Genomic DNA, 24,025 nt, shown 5'->3' on the forward strand with positions numbered 1-24,025 from the left:
TTCCACATCCTTCCTATAATGCGGTGACCAGAACTGTACGCAATACTCCAAGTGCGGCCGCACTAGAGTTTTGTACAGCTGCAAATTGACCTCATGGCTCCGAAACTCAATCCCTCTACCAATAAAACCTAATAAACCGTACGCCTTCTTAACAACACTATCAACCTGGGTGGCAACTTTCAGTGATCTATGCACATGGACACCGAGATCTCTCTGCTCATCCACACTACCAAGAATCTTACCAGTACTCTGTATTCCTGTTACTCCTTCCAAAGTGAATCACCTCACACTTTTCCTCATTAAACTCCATTTGCCACCTCTCAGCCCAGCTCTGCAGCTTATCTACGTCCCTCTGTAACCTGCAACATCCTTCCGCACTATCCACAACTCCACTGACTTTGGTGTCATCCGCAAATTTACTAACCCATCTTTCTATGCCCTCATCCAGGTCATTTATAAAAATAACAAACAGCAGTGGCCCCAAAACAGATCCTTGAGGTACACCATTAGTAACTGAACTCCAGGATGAACATTTCCCATCAACCACCACCCTCTGTCTTCTTACAGCTAGCCAATTTCTGATCCAAACCGCTAAATCACCCTCAATCCCATGCCTCCGTATTTTCTGCAATAGCCTACCGTGGGGAACCTTATCAAACGCTTTACTGAAATCCATATACACCACATCAACCGCTTTACCCTCATCCACCTGTTTGGTCACCTTCTCGAAGAACTCAATAAGGTTTGTGAGGCACGACCTACCCTTCACAAAACCGTGTTGACTATCCCTAATCAAATTATTCCTTTCTAGATGATTATAAATCCTATCTCTTATAATCCTTTCCAACACTTGACCCACAACCAAAGTAAGGCTCACTGGACTATAATTACCAGGGTTGTCTCTACTCCCCTTCTTGAACAAGGGGACAACATTTGCTAGTCTCCAGTCTTCTGGCACTATTCCTGTAGACAATGACGACATAAAGATCAAAGCCAAAGGCTCTGCAATCTCCTCTCTAGCTTCCCAGAGATTCCTAGGATAAATCCCATCCGGCCCAGGGGACTTACCTATTTTCACACCTTCCAGAATTGCTAACACCTCCTCCTTATGAACCTCAATCCCGTCTAGTCTAATAGCCTGTATCTCAGTATTCTCCTCGACAACATCGTCTTTTTCCTGTGTGAATACTGACAAAAAATATTCATTTAGCGCCTCTCCTATCTCTTCGGACTCCACGCACAACTTCCCACTACTGTCCTTGACTGACCCTAATCTTACTCTAGTCATTCTTTTATTCCTGACATACCTATAGAAAGCTTTAGGGTTTTCCTTGATCCTACCTGCTAAAGACTTCTCATGTCGCCTCCTGGCTCTTCTTAGCTCTCTCTTTAGGTCCTTCCTGGCTAACTTGTAACTCTCAAGCGCCCTAACTGAGCCTTCACGCCTCATCTCTACATAAGCCTCCTTCTTCCTCTTGATAAGAGGTTCAACTTCTTTAGTAAACCACGGTTCCCTCGCTCGACCACTTCCTCCCTGCCTGACAGGTACATACTTCTCAAGGACACACAGTAGCTGTTCCTTGAACAAGCTCCACATTTCAATTGTGCCCAGCCCCTGCAGTTTCCTTCTCCATCCTATGCATCCTAAATCTTGCCTAATCGCCTCATAATTGCCTTTTCCCCCAGCTATAACTCTTGCCCTGCGATTATATACCTATCCCTTTCCATCGCTAAAGTAAACGTAACCGAATTGTGGTCACTATCACCAAAGTGCTCACCAACCTCCAAATCTAACACCTGGCCTGGTTCACTACCCAGTACCAATTCCAATGTGGCCTCGCCTATTGTTGGCCTATCTACATACTGTGTCAGGAAACCCTCCTGCACACATTGGACAAAAACTAACCCATCTAAAGTACTCAAACTATAGCGTTTCCAGTCAATATTTGGAAAGTTAAAGTCCCCCATAACAACTACCCTGTTACTTTCGCTCCTATCCAGAATCATCTTTGCAATCTTTTCCTCTACATCTCTGGAACTTTTCGGAGGCCTATACAAAATTCCCAACAGGGTGACCTCTCCTTTCCTGTTTCTAACCTCAGCCCATACTACCTCAGTGGACGAGTTCTCATCAAACGTCCTTTCTGCCACCATAATACTGTCCTTGACTAACAATGCCACACCTCCCCCTCTTTTACCACCTTCCCTGATCTCACTGAAACATGTAAACCCCGGAACCTGCAACAACCATTCCTGTCCCTGCTCTATCCATGTCTCCGAAATGGTCGCAACATCGAAGTCCCAGGTACCAACCCATGCTGCAAGTTCACCCACCTTATTCCGGATGCTCCTGGCATTGAAGTAGACACACTTCAAACCACCTTCCTGCCTGCCGGTACACTCCTGCGACCTTGAAACCTTATTTATGACCTCACTACTCTCAACCTCCTGTACACTGGAGCTACAGTTCAGGTTCCCATTCCCCTGCTGAATTAGTTTAAACCCTCCCGAAGAGCATTAGCAAATTTCCCCCCCAGGATATCGGTACCCCTCTGGTTCAGGTGTAGACCATCCCGTTTGTAGAGGTCCCACCTACCCCAGAATGAGCCCCAATTATCCAGGTATCTGAATCCCTCCCTCCTGCACCATCCCTGTGTTCAACTGCTCTCTCTCCCTATTCCTCGCCTCGCTAGCACGTGGCACGGGTAACAAACCAGAGGTAACAACTCTGTTTGTTCTAGCTCTAAGCTTCCACCCTAGCTCCTTGAATTTCTGCCTTACATTCCCATCCCTTTTCCTACCTATGTCGTTGGTGCCTATGTGGACCACGACTTGGGGCTGCTCCCCCTCTCCCTTAAGGATCCCAAAAACATGATCCGAGACATCACGGATCCTGGCACCTGGGAGGCAACACACCAACCGCGAGTCTCTCTCGTTCCCACAGAATCTCCTATCTGTCCCCCTAACTATGGAGTCCCCAATGACTAATGCTCTCCTCCTCTCCCCCCCCACCTTCCCTTCTGAGCAACAGGGACAGACTCTGTGCCAGAGACCTGTACCCCATGGCTTACCCCTGGTAAGTCGTCCCCCCCAACAGTATCCAAAACGGTATACTTGTTTTTCAGGGAAACTGCCACAGGGGATCCCTGCACTGTCTGCCTGTTCCCTTTCCGTCCCCTGACTGTAACCCATCTACTTTTTTCCTGTACCTGAGGTGTGACTACCTCCCGGTAACTCCTCTCAATTACCCCCTCAGCCTCCCGAATGATCCGAAGTTCATCCAGCTCCAGCTCCAGCTCCAGTTCCCTAACGCGGTTTCCGAGGAGCTGGAGTTGGGTGCACTTCCCGCAGATGAAGTCAGTGGGGACACTAGTGGTGGCCCTTACCTCCCACATTCTACAGGAGGAGCATGCAACTGCCCTAACATCCATTCCCACTGTTCTGAATTCCCAAACAGACCATTTAAAAAAAAAACTAGTAGCCTTACCAAATCAGCGCTCAGAACCTTTTTTTTGGTTAGAGGAGGAGGATGGGTGGGAGACACTACCTAGGTAGTGTTTCGGGTAAACTTATAATTGTACCAGCCTCTGTTACCTCCTCTGGCAGCTCGTTCCATATGTGCACCACCCTCTGCCTGAAAAAGTTGATCCTTAGGTCCCTTTTAACTCTTACTCCTCTCACCTTAACCCTATGCCTTCTAGTTTTGGACTCCCCTACCCTAGGGAACAAACCTTGACTATTTGCCCCATCCATGTCCCTCATGATTTCTTTCATGGTATCCTCAACCTGTGTGGGGATTGAACCCATGCTGTTGGCATCATTCTGAATTATAAACCAGCCATCCAGCCAACTGAGCTAAAATTGCTTATAACTTAATCCAGTCTGGGGTCTTAATAGCTTTTGTATCCTCACTTGGGCTCAACTATCTTTAACTAAAAATAATAGCTATCCAGCAGCACTTCACGTTTCATGTTTCCAATAAATCTGAATAAATAAATAGATATTAGCGATTACTTGGATAGGTGCACTAGGCTATGATGTCATTTGAATGTTCAATTTGTAATTAAAGTATAAGCACTTTAATGCTACTGAAGGATTTTAAAAAACCTCTATATAAAGTGTTTTGCATGTCTTGAATTACAATGCTGTGTAATCCGTTGCTTTGAATGTAAACACAGCAGAAAATATGCAAATAACAAGATCCCAAAACTAAATTAAAGCCAGTTCATCTGTTTTGCTGCTATTAGAGCAAAGGATAATGACTAAAACTGCGGTGGATACCTTTCAGATGCTACATATGGCTAATTCCATAATCAAATGTTGCACTGTTAAAACATTCTGAATACAATCAATTATATATCACTGAGCTGATGAGAATTTTCCCTTTTACTCTTAGTCTTATAAAAGACTTTGAAAATGTTGCATGTTGTTGATTGAGGTGTAAGTTGATTTTTACCAGCATTTGAGTTTATAATTACAATTGAAAACCATTTTTGTCCTGGATATCTAATTTTTTTTTGTTTTAACTTCTCACAAAAATACACTTTTAAAAACAATTTTATAAACTTAGGTTACAGCTTCCATATGTATGATTGAAACCATTTACTTAATTTTCTGTAAAACTTAATTAAAAGTCAAGAATAATTGTGATATTTAACTTCCCGATTTGCTGCCTCAGAATACTACCCACTTGCCTTGTTTAATGAGAACATTGCTGTTGGGCGATCTCTTGACTTGGTTCCAGATTCACACTGACATCTGAAGTGGGAATCTGCCAATGTTACTCATAGATCTTTGGGGACAGCCTTCTTGAAGATCAGAGGTGAGATCTGTTGCTTGAATTATGAGCCAAAATGTTTTCAAAAACCGATGCACCTCCCTATATTCAGAATAATGTAACACTGGCATTGAATGGAATTGTATTGTGTGTGTGCAGAAAATTTTCATGGTGGCAGTCCTTGCATTCATATGTCAGCTTTCAGGTTCACTTTTGATCTGTATAAATCCAGTTCCATCAATTGCACTACTACTAGCTTTGATTATTCAAAATAAAAGGTTTATTTTTAAAGCTATGTGTTGAATGAGCAATTAACAAAACTTGTATAATTTTGAATTACACGGTAAATTCAAAGTAAAAACACACTATTGTGTATGTTGGAAATCTGAGTTCAAAACAGAAAATGGTGTAAGTACCTAACAGATCAGACAGCATCTGTGGAGGAAGAGCAGAATTAACATTTCAGGTTGACTGTCGCGACTGAGATTTGAGAGTACATGGTTTCCTTTTTGAGTCCCACCCTTCTACTGGTCACAAATTTTAAATTTAAGCAGATTGATGATATGAACAATTATCTAGGTCCAGACTGTGTCAGATTATAGTATTTAAAAGAAAGTCAGCCATGAATTTTTAATCACAAATAACTGGTTTATGATCAAAAAAAAGCGTGGTCAAATAATCATGTACAGATAATTGACAAACAGTTTGGATTAAGCAAATATGTCTCTACCTTTTAAAATTCTAATACTCCCTGACAAGATTGAGGTGGTACAAAGCAACAACTGCAATGTGTTAACTTTTCAAGTACTTTGGCCAAGTAATAGTTAAACTTTTGGGGGAAAAGAAAATGAGCTGCGAAACACCAGTTGGAGTGTATGTACAGAATAATTTCAGAATCCCAGCTATTAGCATGGGAGTGTCTTCTGGAACTATTCTAATTGGCTCAATTCTCTTTGCTGGAGACAGTGGAGTAGATTTCAACAAATCCTCTCCAGGAACCCTCGGAGTAGTCAAGAGTCTTCTGGTATAATTTTTAGCACGCAAACTTTGCTGAGTGGCATTACAAAGAAAGAGATGGAACAACGGGCTCTTGATCATCAGGCCGATCAAATTCTCTTCCACGGAGTTCAAAAATGCAATAGTTGTATTTCGCCCACAAACTGCACCATGTGATCTTCCTCTGAAAGTCTTCCAGACTAATTCCATCCAAGCCCCAAGCTTTGCTGATTGTTACTGCTGTACCCAGCACCTTTTCCTGAGCAAATTGTCCTTTGTTAAAAATTCAAAAAATGCATCCATGTAATCTTTTTTAAATAATGTTTTGACCACGTCCCTTCATAATATGTCATATTATCAGCTGATCCAGAGCTCTCCTCTCTCTCTAAAAACAGGGGAAGTGTCATTCTGCAAGATTATATGCTACTTTGCATCATGGGTTTTGAATAATGTGCTCACTAAAGCAGACCAAAGTATTTAAATTAAAAGCAATTGACCAACTATTAAATTGTAATTAAATAAGTTTGAAGAAAAGCATACATCAATCTTGTAAATTGGATTGTACTTGCAAATGTATCGGAGTGTCTGTTTGTAAAACATCGCTTAAATCCCAAGTTTCACTTTCCAACATATCATAGGGCGGCATGGTGGCTCAGTAGTTAGCACTGCTGCCTTGCAGCACCAGAGGCCCGGGTTCGATTCCATCCTTGGGTGACAGTCTGTGTGGAGTTTGCACATGCTCCCCGTGTCTGCATGGGTTTCCTCCCACAGTGCAAAGATGTGCAGGCTAGGTAGATTGAGCAATTTAGCCATAGTGTACAGGGATGTGTAGATTAGGTCAGTTATAGGGGGATGGGACTGGGTGGGATGCTCTGAGGGTTGGTGTGGACTTGTTGGACCAAAGAGCCTGTTTCCATCCTGTAGGGATTCTATGATGATTATTTCATAAGAAAACTAGGTATTTTTGACGTGCTGATATCCAGAAGAGCCAGTTTGGCATGACAATCTATTTAAAACTGTTTAATTATTGCTTCACAAAAGACTGGTTGTGAGAATGTACTATTGAGTCATTTGCAGGCTGGGAAATTTGCAGGTTTGGCCCCTAGCTTCTGCAGAATTAGTTAATAGTGACCAAATTGAGAGTGGAGTGATAAAGTTGACACTGAGCAAGGGGAGGAGAGGGAAATAAACAGCTTTGAGTTCAGACTGCATTTGTCAGAACCTCAACATCTTCAGGAAGCAAGGTTAGAATAAAAGAGTATTTTGGAGAGAAATTTCCATAAACTTTTCAACAAACTTCCAATTGCCTTTCCCAATGTATTAGTCAGTTTTGTGATCTTCTGAATGGATATACTCAAAACAGTCACGGATTATTTTTGCTGAAGGGATAAATATGTACAAAATACACTGGTTAAATTTGAAGGCAAGTTAAAGAAAGCATCCATTTTTATGTGCAATCAGGAGAATCCAGTGTTTTTTTTTTTGCAGACAAGAACAATAAAGTGGATTTTATTTCATAATTTTGTTTCATGCTATTGTCTTTTTCCTCTGCACTTTGTATTCCTTGGTCCCTAATACATTTTAATTTGCTCACTATGTGTAAGCATCTTAGATCTGTACTTTTACTGACAATAAAGCTAATTCAATTCAGTTTGCTTCTGATTTTTCATACTTGTGATCCAGATTTTGGTCTGAGTTTGAGGCACACTGTGAGCAGTAGCAAAAGCTGTCGGAAGACAGGGAGTCTCAGTTCAGGATGTGGTATCCCTGACATTGATCACCCGAGTTGTCATCTTGTTCTGTCTGTGCTCTAATTTAGATGCAGTTAGAGGAGCAAGTGAGTTTCCAAATCTTTAAAGTTATGTAAGGATGCTTGTTTGCTTGCAAATCATGCTCCTGGTTTGCAACAGCATCTTGCTATGCAAACCTCTTGGGGAATAGACTTTGAAACTGACAAGGTGAGTGTGTGTAGTGTCTGGGAGAGTGAGGTTGATCATGCAACTCCATAAGTAGTGGGACGTAGGAAGAAATTTTTTGAACTTGGGTGTGTTCGCCCCATTGCAATCCAAAATGTAGCTATATACTAGATTGTCAAACTGTCTCTTGGCTTATCCCTTGATCACATCACTTGCAAAGCGATTATATAGTTGATAAATTGTAACCATACAAATGTTTTGCTATATCTTTTCTAATCTCATATGTGACTGCAGTCTTCTGCTCTGACATAATTTATAATAATTGCTCAATCTGCCTTAAATTAAATTATCAATTCTCCTCTGGTAACAAAGACTGATTGGAAAGTAGTATGTTGCCAATGCTGTCCACTCCTTTAGAGATTAGGATGAATGCCTCTGTTTTATTTTGGGCATCTACTTGAACTTTGCAGCTAGCTTTGTGTCATTCTTCATGGCCTTGCGTGTTAATCAGATTGTGCTGCTCCTGTACTGTTAAACAAATGTGTTAATTTTTCTAATTTACAAAAAAAATCAATGTTATTGCTGGTTATGCTGTTAGATCAAACTATTTACACCTGCATATTGTTTGTTAACTCTGAAGTGAGAGCTATGTCTAAATTTACACTATTAAGCTAATTTAAAGCAATAGAAAAAATTTGAAATGGAGAATAAAGATACCCAAAGATGCTCAGAATGAGAAAACAGATTTGTTAATTCAAAAGTGTTGAAATATTTGCTTCTGGTGTACATTGTCTGAATGTTCCACCTATCTACATAAAATAATACCACTGACTGATTTCATGTTACAGGGTGCAATTGTGCTTGTGCTGTGGTATGGCGCAAAGCTAGTCTATGATGGAAGACATGGAAAATCTGGAATCTCTTTTGGAACTCTGGCATGTAAGTGATTGCCTGAGTGTATGCAAATGCTAGTTCTTAGAGTCAGAGTCATATAGCACAGAAACAGACCCTTCGGTCCAACTAGTCCATGCCAACCATAATCCCAAACTGAACTAGTCCCACCTGCCTGCCCTTGGCCCATATCCCTCCAAACATTTCTTATTCATGTACTTATACAAATGTCTCTTAAATGTAATAAATGTAAGAAATCTAGAAGTAAACGTGTAAATAAGCCTGCAATCTCAGGAGCAGCTGCAAGATCCGTGCTACTGTCAGTCTACCATTTTAGAATCTCATTTTAATTCTGGGAGAAGGGAAAATGGTGGTGATGCAGATTAGGTCACAGATCAACCAGAACGCCATTGAATGATGGAATAGGACTGAGGCCTGTTCTTTTGTAAGTGTTGTGTAGTTCCTCTAGAATGCACAGAAATCAACTGATGCAAGTACCAACCATTTCCCCACCTTGCTGTCATGTCAAAATCAAATTGGAGAATACTGTACAAAACCCATCCATTTTTTACCACCAAGCGGATAACTCCTCACTGTACTGAGGGATAATGGGCATAGTTATGGAGAGAGAGAGAGACGAGTTGGACTGTACTTGTGTATGATTGGTTCCAGAAAAATATGACATCTATTTCACCCTCTGTTGTGAGGCCTGAAGCACTTAATGGAATTTGGACTTTTTTTTTGAGGTTTTCCTGTTGGTTTCATGTAAAATCTGATGGTGACAGCAGATCTCACCCATAAATGAACTTGATGTGGAGGTGCCGGTGTTAGACTGAGATGTACATAGTCAAAAATCACACGATACCAGATTGTGATTTCAAATAAACCTGTTGGACTGTAACCTGGTGTTGTGATTTTTTTTTGAATAAATGAACTTGAACTTGTATTTGTTTTGATCCTGCCTTTGAAGGAAGAGATAGCAGGAAACAAATTCAAGAAACTTTACAACCATGTTTCATAGTCATAAAGCAGCATAGGACAAATATGATATTTCTTAGTGATCAATACCTTTGTATATCCTTTGCATTCATTTGGTGCTGAATTACAATTGCTGCAAACTGTTAGCCAGGCAGGTAGATGGATACAATGGCATGTCCAGTATTCATGCATCCCACCAAACATAATTTTAATCGGGCTGAGCTTTTCTCTAGTTTGCTTCTCAGTGACTTTTAGAAGAAAGTACAATCTCCTGTCTGACATAAATCAGTCTTGCAGCCCAAGAAGAACTAGATCAAATTTTTTTATTTTTTTATGAACCTTGAATACTGTTGTACCGTATCTAATTTGAGGACTTGAATATAAGGGTAAATAAGAGCCCATAATAGAAGCTGTACTTTTTTAAAAAAAATAGAATGGCCTCCTTCTGTGCTACAACCACCAATCCATCCGGTTTGTGCCAGCTTTCTGCAAGAGCAATTAAACTAGTTCCACTCTTCCACCTTATTCCTTATAGCCCTGCATTTTTCTCTTCAGATAATTATCCAGTATCCATTTGAAAGCCACAACTGAGAGCCCCTCAACCACACACACTCTGAATATATTTCAGATGTGAATGACTGTGCAAAGTTGTGCCTCATGTAGCTGTTGCTCCCTTTGCCAATCAGTGTCCTCTGGTCCTTGATCCTCCTGCCAATGGGGAACACTTTCTTCCTATCTGTTCTCTTAAAGTTCCTATATTTATGGGCATCTCTATCAATCTGTCTCTCAACCTCTTCTTCTCTGAAGAGAACAACCCCAGCTTCTCTAAGCTGTTCTCACTGTACAATATCCCTGGAGCTATACCTGTAAATCTATTCTATGCCTCTCATATGCCTTCATATCCTTCATAAAGTGGATTTCCTAATTTTTACATTTCCAGCATTAATTTTAATATCCACATTTCTAAAGGAAACTGCTTATGCATACTTAGCACACAGCAATTAAGGAAGGAGGATGGTGGTTGGTGGTGATTGTTGTGGAAAACTCACGGCAGAAAATGCCTTGATACAAGCATATACATGCATACTTGTGGTTACTAGGATTCCATTGGACTGTGAATCATTCTCAATTTGAAAGTTTTTTGGGTATGATCATGTTCTTTTGATAACCCAGTGACTTTTTATTCAGTAGCTATTCCTGTTCAATATTTTGTTATTAAGTGGAAAATGCATAACTTATAACTGATTATGTTCAAGTACAATTCACTTGGTTCCTATTTGGAAGGTTTTATCACAGAGTGTAGTGCTCATCAAAATCATTGTGGTTAAGGTTTACATTTATGGAAGTCCATTGTTTTGAAGTCATTGCAAAGCTTTTATTGGGCAAGTTTTTAAAGGCAATTGACAATAACATCTGCATCAAATAAGCATTTCTTCTTTTGCAAAGAGTCATCTTTGGACTCAACGTTATTCTGTTTCTCCTTCCACAAATGCTGCCAGACTGACTGAATTTATTTAGCACTTTATTTTTACTTCTTCAGCATTATTGTCTAAAGTTATGATGAAAGATTAGTTGAAAGAAAACCTAATGTGTAATTGAAATGTCATTCATAAATATTGCATGGAAAGTAGCAATAGGGATTTGTAAACTTTGTGAATAATTGACGTTTATACTTTTTTCATAAACTATCTTCTCAGTGCATCATTTGATCATCAATCTAAAGATTGCAAATCGGAACTTTTTTTAAGAACTGCTGCAGTAATCAGAGAGGTGACTTTGTACTGAATTAATGTCTTTCTTCACAATCTCTTTCAAGTGTTGATTAACCTTTTGAAATTAGACATTGCTCAAAAACAGTGACATTTACTGCATTGTGTAAATGCATGCCTTAGAAAGATGAGTGACTTCAATCAAAGTTAACCTCAAGTCAAACAGATCAGCTGTCTTGTGTGGAAAAAAAATGATATTTTGAAGATACGCTATTGCATTTCATTAATATGCACTGACTGTGTTCCAAAGTTTGAAAACTTGTCAAAGTTAACATAAATGTATTTCAACTTTAGTTGTTTAAAAGAAATGTCCATAGAGTTTTTCTGTTAACTAAGCTCCTGACTTTTGCAGCATTCCAGGCCCTATGCTAAATTTCACAACACCTTTTTAAAGTTATGAAGCAACTTCAAAAACTGTTCAGTGCTTTCACCCTTTGTCCTCCTATTAATTGACCTGTTTACTATAAAGAAAGAAACACAATTTAGAATGAGCGATAAAACCACTCTGTCACAGTAACACTTGCCTGTCCTAAGATTCTCTAATCGATGAAATAGTCCAGTGAAGGAGATCATTGTTTCGAGATGTAAATAAATCAAGAAAGCTTGCATTGAAACTTAGCCCTCAATAGAATGGTAGCCATAATCCTATGTGCACTTGATGTTCCAATAATCTTTTATTCCCCTTTCTTTTAGCCACTATTTAGCTTATCTGAAATTTCCACCTCAGAACCAGGCAGCTTTCATGATTCAATCTGACAAAAGATCATCAATCTGAAACATTAACGTTGTTTCTTTCTTCACAGATGCTGTTAAATCTCCTATTACCAGAATTTTCTGTTTTTAGATAGCCAATACTACATTGTTTTATTTTTGTTTCTATCTTTTCTGTTCCATTTCTTAATTATTTTGAATGCTTCTTTCTTGTCCCTTAATCTCCAGTATAAACCAGTATGATTGATTTCCCAGCTGAAAACTGTTGTGTCCGTCTATATGGTGATTTGTCATTCTTGACCTCAAATCTGTAACTAGTCATTGGAGGCAGCTGTACTGTTTGCTGCTTGAATCATTGAGCTGCATTGCTCAGAACGTAAACCATAAGAAACATTTAGATGGGTCTACAGGTGATGTTATAGGAAAATCATCGCTAGCAGCTGTCATTTGAAACAAAAGGGTGCATTTCTTATGATCTGAATTTATTGAACTCAAGTGTTGAGTCCAGAAAGCTGTAAAGTGTCTAAACGAAAGATGAGGCGCTGTTTCTCAAGTTTACATTGATCTTCTTTAACATTGTGTAAGAAACCATTAGTGACAATTCTGTTATTTGTTTTAATGTCAAGATCTATCTTTTATTTCTTTACTTGTGTTTTGACTGTTGTCATTGATTTGAGCCATTATCCCTTTATTTAATCTCCTCTGACTTCCACCCTATCACCAGCATTTGCTTTTGATCTATTTCATAGGTCTCACCCCGGTCCCAAAATATTAACTCTGTTTCTTCCTCCGCCATCACTCTCTGTTGAGTATTTCTGGAACTTATTTTTACTTCAGATTTCCAGTATTCGCAATTTTTTGCTTTTGTATTAATGTAGAACTCCAACTCCAAGCATCTTAAGTGTGAATTCTAGTCTAAACTGATATTCCCAAGTAATTTTCTAGTGAGATGAATTAATAGAGTAGCAGTTTCTCTGTGACATAGTTCATCTACCCAGTGTTTGCAAAAAGAGAATGGAGGAGAGGCTGTCAGATTCAAGTGGAGTCAGCAATGCCAGCATTCTCAGCATTTTAAAATGGCACATTCCAGCTTCTCTTGGTCATCTAATATATTGTTACTATTGTCACCAGTTCCAGCTAAAAGAGGGAACAAAGTCAAACTTCTCTTCACAACATATTTGTAGACGCAAACCCTAGAAATGCTAACTTGTACTCCAGAAATGGCAGACCATTGGTTCAGAACATTGAGTTTTTCAGGTATCTACACACGTTCTGATTGGTTTCTATTTTAATTCTAATTTTTGCACAAATACTGAGAAGAAATATGGGACACTAATGATGAGTTATAATTTTGCATGATTTGTAAATATGTTTGAATTAAACCCTGAAAATGAATGCAGATGTGAATACAATTTTTTTCATCTGAAATAACTGAAGTACAACAATATTAAAAGCATAAGATTTAAATGCTTTAATGCCAAAGCATTACGCAGTTCAGTCAAGTATAGTGGAAGCCAGTTAAATGTAATAACTTGGAAAAACAAAATTAATAGTTTATCTAAAGACTTTGCTATCAGGACTGACTGTCTTACCCAGATCCAACTAAGTCATTTGTGAAAAATTAGATTATCCAAAAATTCACTTGTGAAAGGATTTTTGCTGCGTAAACTATAGAATTCAGCAGCTGAGAAAAAAATATATAATCAGCATTAAGGATGCTGGTGTTTCCATTATTTTGATTTTAGTTTGATATGTGTAATTTTGAAATCTATTTTTCTAGTATAAGCAAATCTCTAAGTTATTGTATAATCGTTAACTATATATCATTTACCCATACTTGAAGTAATTGCAACAACTGTCAAAAGTGTTTATTTTCTTTTGTGTATAATTTTGCCATGTACCAAAATATTGCCATTTGAGGATCTGTGATAAATATTATTTATTAGCTACCACTTTTGAAGTATTTTGACCTCCTTTCATATTAACTTCATTGTCTATGTTTTTTGTCTAATGCACTGACCACAGATTGCATTATTTTCATGAAAAACCAACGTCTCAATCATTAAGGTCATTTAAAATAATCTCAACATATAGCTTCATTTAAAGATGTATTTAAATAAATTGATTTAAAAGGGGGAAATGTTTAGAGTACAGTATAACCTGGAATGTTACCATAACGTGGGGATCTTATTAGAGATAATGGTAACTAATTGATCAAGATTCTTAAATTACATTGATTGGAAATCTAAATTTTGAACATGCAGCTCCCTACTACTATGTCTGCCTCAGTCTGGCCCATTAAACCTCTATCCCTCTGTCCCTGTAGGTTAAATCAGCTGGCACTGGAACAGTTGATCTATTGACAAATTAGTTCCCAGCTAATCCTTCCTGGAATTCTAGTTGCGACTGAACTAAGAGCACCAATCAAAAGTGCTCTCCTCACCAACAAAATTCATCATAACTACAAAGGTATACATTAAAGACACCAATCACTCACTAAGAATGATCCTGTTGATGAGTTCCAGCAGTTAATTGCCCAGTCAATGAAAATGTCTGCTCATTGTCAAGGCTGCAAACTAATAGGCGTTGGATAAGTTTTTTTTGCCAGTTTCTTTGATGTTAACTGATGAAAACATTTGAAAGACTTTTAATGAATGAATAGGAGGTTTGGATGAATATGGCCCAAATGTTGGCAAATGGGACTAGGTCAGATTGGGATGACTGGTCATCACGGACGTGTTCAGTTCCCATGCTGTATGATTCTATAACTAATTCTTTTGGTATTTTTCCAATTTTGATTGGAGGTGGTTTTCCATTTTTGGTGGGGGAGGTTTCAATGTATTTGTTTGACTTAATAATAATCTATTTAGTAGGGAAACAATTTCCACTTTCTAATATCAAATTCTTAAACTCTATCTTGTTCAAAACAAGGTAATAATTCTACAAGTGTTGAATATCTAATGATACAAAATAAATTAACTAACCATTTAATCTAAATTAGTAGTAAACTAACTGGAGGAGTAAAAGCGTATGATGAGTCTTTGTATTGAAAAACACACTTCATAAGCTCTTTTGTTTAACTTGAAGCAAATTATACCTTTCTGCTGTTTTTACATTAGCCTTTATGGTATATTCGATTAATGTTGCAATGGCATTTGGAATGTTAGCGTCTCTTTATGGTGACTTCATGCAAGCTGTTGGGGCATCTATCCGTATCTTTGAACTCTTGGATCGTAAGCCAAAAATTCCCCATGTAGGTGGAAATCGCTTGGCTTCTCTCGAAGGCAGTAAGTAGATTTTTATATATTGAACCTCCTTCAACTTCTCCAACAGTTATCTTTCGTTGATTCAAATGCTGTTGCAAAATTCTTCATTAAAATTAATTATTTAAGGTACAAACGCATGATATTTTGTAATTAGGAAAAATCCTGGTAAAATAAGATTACCTGTGTGTGAGGCCATTGGTTTGAGGGAGTTCAGATGGAAAAGTGAAATGAACCAAGGAGTGAAAAATAAGGACTCCCTCCCAACCCCTGCCCCCCTCAACTTCTCAAAGCCACGATTTTAAATTGCAGAAGTTCATGTTATAAAAACAGAACTTCACTCATTCAATTCTCACAATACTCATATTTATAAATGAGTAGAATTGTCGATTGCAGGCTTCCAAAATACTCCCACATCTCAGATTCCTCTGCAAGAAAAAACAGAATTTGACTGACTTTGTCATTGCAAACCTATGACCAACTCAGGAGTTGTTGAATGAAGGAAAAATTCCTTTATTTCTTTGTCATAGTTGAGAAGCTTGTTTATATCTTGCCTTTCATGACTATGTCATTGCCTTGGAACAAAAAACTCTGTTCTAGAATATCAAAAATGTAAATTTTAAGAAAGGGTAATGAAAATATTTGAAATCTCCATTGTCGCCTTTATGATAAAGTAATTTTCTTATTTCAGGACTTGAGTTCCAGAAAGTCAGTTTTACATACCCGACAAGACAGGCATCCCAAGTTTTGAAGGTCAGTATTTTTGAATAAATGACCAACTTCAGGATAACCATTCCTGGAGCTAACAGAATTGCAGAGGAGGAATTTTCAGCTGTGACTGGTGGGAAGGTAAAAGTTCTAAAAGGTAAAAACATGCCCACTTCATTTTTTAAAATACTGAAGCAGGTAACTTAGGTGCTGGGTGGGGGATGGCGCAAATAATCTTTTCGGAGGCCAGGGGTTATTAATCTTCAAATGAGACTGCATGTCTCCATTTTTATTCACTTAAAATTGTTAATATGTGGCAGCTGGGAATCCTACTTGTGAATGAAGATGAGAAGGTATCTTAACTGTACTTGTGGGCCAGCAGGAATTTCAGTGCTATCCTACCTCATGCAGCTTCCCTTCACAAGATAGGACTCATACAATTGGCTGATTCTGAAACTGACTCTTTCCTCCAAACCCACCATGATATATAATTCACTGGCATCCCCTCCTTCCATTTCCCCAAACCCCTAGGATTTCAAAGGTACCTGCTATCTGCTCTCCAGTCAACCAGCTTATCTAGCTTATTGCTTTGCTCTAGGAACTGTTGGATTAAATTCTGGATTCCTGTCTATCTCACTTTCCCAATTTAACATATCCACTATTTTGTTTTCCCAACCTCCTTCCCAGCACCCCATTGGAATCTCTCCTCCTTTGATCTGAGTCAATACCACCCTTGTGTAGCATAGGAAAAATTTGTATATATGCACTTAATTTACACTGATGTCACGCTTCAAAGTATTTGCTCTGAGTAGCAGTAAAATGCAGAACGCAGCATCTGTTAAAAGGCCAACAGGAAAGAAATAAGGTAGTCCTTTAGTTCCATTTTACCAGACTTCAGTTGAGTGGCTGTAGTTGTGAAAGGAAATTTCCAGTGCACAGAATGATCATTTTACCTTTTTTTGATCAAGTCTCTCAGATTTGACCTTTAGATGTTTGTGTCACCTATTCCTAGTTGCCCTAAACCTAATAAGAGTCAACTATGTTGTGAATGACTGGGGCTATATCTTAGTCAATCCAGGTAGGTTTCCCTTCTTGAAAGACATAAGTTAGTGCTTTTCATGGTAATTTACCGGGGCCTGTTTACAGGTTGCTCGGTTATTAATTTCAAAATTTACTGCAATTTGTTTTGAACTTGGATCTGTAGGTCTCTGATGTTAGAAGAAGCTTTTCGGATTACTTAATGCTTAACAAATAGTTTTCTAGACCATGGCATATGCAATACAATACAAGTGAAACACATCCCCAGACCCCAAAATAACACCATCCTTCTAAGAGATTTAACAAGTGTGTCCTAGTGAACAACATTATGAAGTTTTTTTTTTAAAGTTAATTTTATGTATTATATGTTTGTTTTATAGCTACATGCGAGTAATGTATTGGAAGGTTACGCTGAGAACCAGCTGTCATATTTTGTTCGAAAATCTGATGAATTCTTTGTTGTGCTTCTTGCAAGTGACTAAAAATTTGACTCCTATCATTCTAACTGTCTCAGTGATCATCAAAAATATCCTGTTTGTAGGAAATAACATTTGCTGTTGAACCAGGCAACATGGTCGCATTGGTTGGTCCATCAGGTGGAGGAAAATCAACTATAGTTAATCTAATCGAGAGATTCTATGATCCAGATTCTGGAAGAATATTACTTGGTATGACCTTGCTTAACAGAAAAGTGAATGTTATTTAAATATGTACATTTTTGTTATAAACCATCCAAATCAGTCTGAATCTAATGTTTTATTTAGAGACATGTTGAACACCAATAGAGCATTCTTGCTATGGATCTGCAGATTCAATATAGTGCAGTTAACCACCAGAATCTTCCTAGCTTTCCAGTTCTTGCACAAAATATAGTTTAGTTATACATAACCTAATATTTCCTGTAGCAATGAAATTTGCCAAGAAAGTTCGAGCATTGTGCAACCTGCTCAGTTAATAGATAATTTGCACCAAAATTTAATTGATTAAAATTCTGTTGATTAGAATACAGGGGGAGGTGATGGTGGTATAGTCATTGGACAGTTAATCCAGAGACCTAGATAACGTTCTGGGGACTTGGGTTTGAGCTCTGCTGTGGCAGGTGGTGAAATTTGAAATCAATTAAAAAAAACCTGAAATTAAAAGTCTGATGATGACCGTGTTGATTGTTGGAAAAATCCATCTGGTTCCCCAAATGTCCTTTAGGGAAGGAAACTGCCATCCTGGCATGTGACTCCCGACCACAGCAATGTGGTTGACTCTCAACTGCCTTCTGAGCAATTAGGGATGGGCAGTAAATGGTGGGCTAGCCAGGGACACTCTCATCCAATGAATGAGTCCAAAAAAAATTAAACACGCTGTAGAAAGCAGAGAGATCTTTCAAAAGATACATGGCCGGAGACCTGTTTTTTAAGGGAGATGAAGCAAAGTATTCTCCATGGCTCAGTCATTATTTTAGAGCTCAGTGGGTCCCCTGTTATTAAGAAATAAAGCTGCCATCCACTTAATTGTATTCCATGTAGAAATACACAAAAGAAAAATACAAGTTTGAATCCCTTTTCTATTCGCAGTGCAGCTTCAAGTCAAACTTTAAAGTTCATTTTCCACAGTAAATTGAAAAAAGAGTCGCATACCTATCGCAAAAATCAGTCTGTTACAAATAGTACAAGATAAACCGTAAACATAATTAAATCGTACTATATAGTTAACTTTACATGCTTGCAAGTACTAACGTAACTTGCAAATGCTCATTACCTTAGTTCTAACATTATCACTGGATTAAGAATAATTCCAAGATTTTATTAATATGTGCACATGATTCCTATTGCTACACTAAACCAATCCATTCTACAACCATGTGACAGGGTGATCCCAGTTGGATTCATTCAGCAAATGGCTTTTACTTTTCGTGTTTTTTAATGGGAGGAGCCATTGTAATGAGATTTTCACCTGTTTTCCAGGAGGAAAACAGTGGAGCTGCACAAAATGCTCAGGAAATCAGAATTAAAATTATAGAAGCCCTGCAGTGCAGGAAGAGGCCATTCGGGCCATTGAGTCCACACTAACCCTCCAAAGAGCATCCCATCCAGACCCAATTCCGCCATCCTATCCCCATAATCCCACATTTACCATAGCCAATCCACCTAGTCTGCACATCCCTGGACACTACGGGGGTCAATTTAGCATGGCTAATCCATCTAACTTGCACATCTTTGGACTGTGGGAGGAAATCCACACAGACAGGGGAAGAATGTGTGAATTTTGCACAGACAGTGACCCAAGGCTGGAATTGAATCCAGATCCCTGGCACTGTGACACAGCAGTGCTAACCATTGTGCCACCATGCTGTCCTAATTACACAAGTAATGACAACTTTTCTGGGACTTTTGTACTTTAAATCAGACTGCATGATGTACGTGGACCAGTACAATTTTATGGGACTCCAGGGAATATTAGAATGATTTATACACAGGGATTAATGATTATTGACTGGCTTAGATTGTGTAATAAACACCAAGAAGCTTAATGTTGTTTCTTTCCAACAGTCTATTTTTTTGTAAGTTAAGTTTCCATTCTTCTGCATATTGTCCACCATCCTGTGGGCCACATGATGTTATTGGTGTTCTTTTTCAAAATGCTTCATTTAGCCTCGAGTCTTTTGGTTCTAGTATCACTTTTCAAGGACGGTGCATAACTTATTATCTCAGTGCGTTTAACAGGTTACCAAGGACTTTGTAGTGTCAGCAGTGGACTGAAAGGTCTGTGAAGTAAATTACAATTACCTTTGTTTGCAAACTTGAATATGTGATTTGTAGAGAAATGTCTCACCTATTCAAGCATCATTTGGTTGACATTATTTAATTGTCAAATGCATAACATCTTTCTCAAATTTCTCCCTTGTATATGCTCACACATGATCTTGCTAAAATTTATGGAACCAAGAAGAGTTGGGAATGTAAAGTCTAACAATATACTGACTAGGTTTTATTGAAAACATCTCTGTTTGCAGCTGTGTTGATTTTAAATGTACTGCCTTCCAGAGCCCCTTCCTATGTTGTATAACCTTAATTCCCTAGTCAGTCTCACAACATAACACCCAGAGTTACTGCACAACTTCATTTAATATTCACTTCAGTCCTGTCATCGTAGGAATGGTGTTTCTGATTCATTGGGGAAAAAGTACAATTTCTCCCATTCTGTGTTGTTTACTAAAACAATCTGAAGTACTCTTACTATTTCAAAATGCATTTTACAGTTGAGATTTCTGTTGTCATGTTTCAAATCTGAAGTGTTACTATCCATAAAGAAAGCACTTCTTTAATTTTTCACTATTTGATTGTAACACTTTTCTTGTAAAATTACAATGATTGTAAAGGAATGTCCCTTGCGTGTCATATGACAAAATGGAGAATCAGTAAACATTCTACGATTTGGACACTTTTTTTTGGCTTAAAGATATGCTGTGGCTAACAGTCGGAGGCTGTGGATGTGTGGTCACATGTCAAGCATTGGTGTTGGGAAAAAGTTTGGGTCATTTTCTTTCAAATCTTTTATTTTAATGAATACCAATGATTCAGAACATATTCCCATTTTCATAATGTTACATCTATTTTTGATCCTTAATTATAAAGTGAGTTTTTGAAAAATATATAGTTTTTAAAAAAATATTTAAAATAGTCTCTTCTGCACTTGCAACTGCCTGCAAACAAACCAAAAGATCCTTAAATTGGAACTTTTTATTGGGTCTTATGCCAATATTAATGTAAGTTCCACATGCTGTGCAGATTGGGCAAAAGATTTGGGATGTGTTCTTGGCTTTTGTTGTATTTCTTTTAACCGCTAGGCTGGTTTCGATTAGTTGTTCGATCAGTACAGAGCTGACAAATATCCTTGAGTTTTGGTGATATATGACGAATTTTCCCTCAATGGCAGATAAGCAAGGTCACCTGATGGGTAGAACAGGATAGTGGTTCTGCTATGATGTGATTTTATTCTTGACACAATTCCCCACATCAGTGTTGCTTGCACAAGACAGCACTGAATTTTAAGCACACGCTATATTTCCTACATTTGGAATCTTCTCACTCTCTTTCTTCAGCTTAAGGAACATCACAATGAAAGCTGGCATTGCCCACAAAGCTTGTTATGCCTTCAGATTGATTTAATCACCGTTTGGAGTTTCTACTAACTTTATTCACTTCCTTTTGAAGAGACATGAGGCAGTAATCCAGTTCTTCTGCATTCAGAGGAAAATTTTAAAAGCTGCTGAGCATAATTTTTAATAAACTGTTTTAGAAATGACAACTGCACTCCAACATAATTGAAAATGACAGAATAATTTCTTAGTTACTTTCAATTGTTAGATTCACACTGATTTAAAAAGTTCAGCTTTTGTGACAAATCAGTTTTCAGCTGTATTAATCAAACTGAACCAAGTTCTTGTTCAAATATACAAACACATACTTCTAAAGCAATTTTTAAAATAGTTCATTTTAAAATGCCTTCCAGGTGCATTGGTTAATGGCAGATTTTGTGGATCAGGTTTTCCCAGAATCTGGCTGACTCTGACCTTTAGAAACACCAGGCAAAACCCATTTCAAGGATTCTCAACCCATTCCCAGTGCTGGTACTTTTTCCATGTTGAGGGACAAAGGTTTGGGCAGCAAGTCCACACCCTGCACTTCCAATCTAGCTGGTTACATTGTAGGCATCTCACACCTCTGCCTGCGTCTCCTCTACACATGCCCACAACTTCCATGGAGTCCAGCAAGCTTCTTGAGGACTCAGTTCATGGCACCTTAAGTGAGTTGTGAGCAATGTCAGGATTCTGGAACCTTTTTCGAAAAGTTATGCAAAAGATTTTTCTCTGTCCCTTTATGCCAGATCCATGCCCCCACATCCTCTATGCCTGTTCATTTGCATGTAGTACATACACAGCCAATGAGCCACATTAATAATGGCAAGTTTTGAAACGCTGATGAAACAGAACACTGATTTAGAAACGTGTTTGAAGATTTTGTTTTAAAATATTTCACTCAAACTAAGCTGATGCTCAAACCTGTGAGATCAGACTCTGCTGAAGTGATTCAGTTTGTGAGAATTGGAGCTCAGCCAAGCATTGATAATGAGACTATCTGGCGACTTGTTCAACATAAACAGTGGTTGGATCTTGGTTTCTCTAAATATCCTATTCCCAATTATTATCCAATGAAGCAGTATAATAAACAAGTATCAACATTAAGCAAGAATAGTAACGGGCTTAATTTGGTGCATTTAGCTACTCCAGATCTTCACTAGTTCCACTTTACAGCACTTGGCCCATAGTCTTAAATTTTCTGACGTTTTAAACGCTCATCCAAGTACCTTTTAAAGCTTATGAGGTTTCGCACTTCAAGCAGATAGTGTATTCCGTATTCCCATTATCCTCTGGGTGGAAATATAATCCTTAAAACTCTCTAAACCTTCTGTCTGTCACCTTACAATTTTCTCCTGTTTGTTATTGACCCTTCAAATAAAGAAAACAGCTGCTTTCTAGCCAACCTGCCCATGCTCCTCAGTCTTAAACACCCCTGTCACCCTTCTGTGCTATAAAGAAAACAACTTGAGTTTATTCAGCCACTCTTCATAGCTAAGCTGCTGTATCCCAGACAACATCCTTCTGAATCACCTTTACACCCCATCCAGTGCAATCTCTTCATTCCTGTGTTGCAGTGATCAGAACTGTACACAGTACTCCAGCTGTGGCCAAACCAAAGTCCAGTACAGCTCTAACATAACATAGCTCTTATAATCTGTGCTACAACTGCTAAAGGCGAGTGTCCTGGATACCTTCTTAACCCCCTGTTAATCTGTCCTGCTGTCTGGGCAAGCACCCCAACATTCCTCTGAGCTTCCTAGTGATCACCTCTCACTTTTCAGGGTTAAATTCCATTTGTCACTGATCTGTCCATTTGACCAATTCATCTATATGCTCAAGTAACCTAAGATCTTCTTCCTCACTGTCAACCACCTTACCAATCTCAGTGTCATCTGCAAACTTACTTATTATCCCCCTCTCATTCTCATCCAGTCTCCAGTCACACAAATAGTCTCCTACCACTGAGCCAGTTTTGGATCCAACTTGCCAAGTTACCCTGGATCCTGTGTGTTTTTACCTTGTTTATCAGTCCCCCATGGAATCTTGTTAAAGGCTTTGCTGAAATCCATATAAACGACATCAACTGCACTACCCATTGTAGCCTTGAGTATTATGTCCTGCACTAAATGTTAAATTGTCAATATACCCTGTTGAGATTCACAGGTTACATAAACTAAATATCTTAGGCAAGATAGCTGAGGACAACCAGCATAAATCAGCTTCTTCAAGAAAAATTAGGTTTTTTTTAAATAGCTACTGTAATCCTCATGTTTAACATCCAGTATTTCAACATAGGAAGTGTTAGAAGCAATACTGTGAAAGCACTTTGAGTTATTCAATCTGTACTGTTTGATTTAGGAGGATGTGATCTACAAAGCTTGGATCCACAGTGGTTCAGGCAGAAGATTTCAATTGTCAGCCAGGAACCCACACTGTTTGCAACATCGATAAAAAATAATATTACATATGGAAAAGAGGCTAACATAGAGGAGGTAAGCTCTTACAAAATTTGCTGCAACCCAGTTGCAAAGTAAGGATTTCCATTGTTTAAACCATGCAGTAAAACATTCAAGCAATTTTAAGGTGAGATATCTAATTTGTGGAATCTCTTGGAAAATCCTGCGTGACTTTTGTATTTCTGAGATAGGGAGCATTAAAAGAGAAAAAGAAAAGTTTAATTTGTATTGCACCTTTCAGAGCCTCAGGGCATCACAAAGGGAATATGAGTGGTTCTTACCCATATTTATGGGTACAATTATGTCAAGATTTTTAACTTTGGTGTCTGAGACATAAACCATCTAGACGTGGGTAGCTATTCCAAACCAAATTATGTCCTGGAGGGA

At 38.4% G+C, this 24,025-nt stretch overlaps 1 protein-coding gene across 3 annotated transcripts in view; it reads left to right on the top strand.

Annotated features, from left to right (window-relative positions):
• Window positions 1-24,025, top strand: part of LOC109912461 (ABC transporter B family member 1-like) — a 171,954-nt gene that overhangs the window by 58,067 nt on the left and 89,862 nt on the right. For all 3 annotated transcript variants that reach the window (XM_048611177.1, XM_048611176.1, XM_048611178.1), the window contains exons 12-16: window positions 8,538-8,628; window positions 15,158-15,325; window positions 15,993-16,054; window positions 17,589-17,715; window positions 23,541-23,674. In XM_048611177.1, the coding sequence (XP_048467134.1) occupies window positions 8,538-8,628; window positions 15,158-15,325; window positions 15,993-16,054; window positions 17,589-17,715; window positions 23,541-23,674 (582 nt within the window). The remainder of the gene's footprint in view (window positions 1-8,537; window positions 8,629-15,157; window positions 15,326-15,992; window positions 16,055-17,588; window positions 17,716-23,540; window positions 23,675-24,025) is intronic.

Source organism: Rhincodon typus, chromosome 24 (assembly GCF_021869965.1).
Source record: "Rhincodon typus isolate 14 chromosome 24, sRhiTyp1.1, whole genome shotgun sequence".
Lineage (NCBI taxonomy): Eukaryota > Metazoa > Chordata > Chondrichthyes > Orectolobiformes > Rhincodontidae > Rhincodon > Rhincodon typus.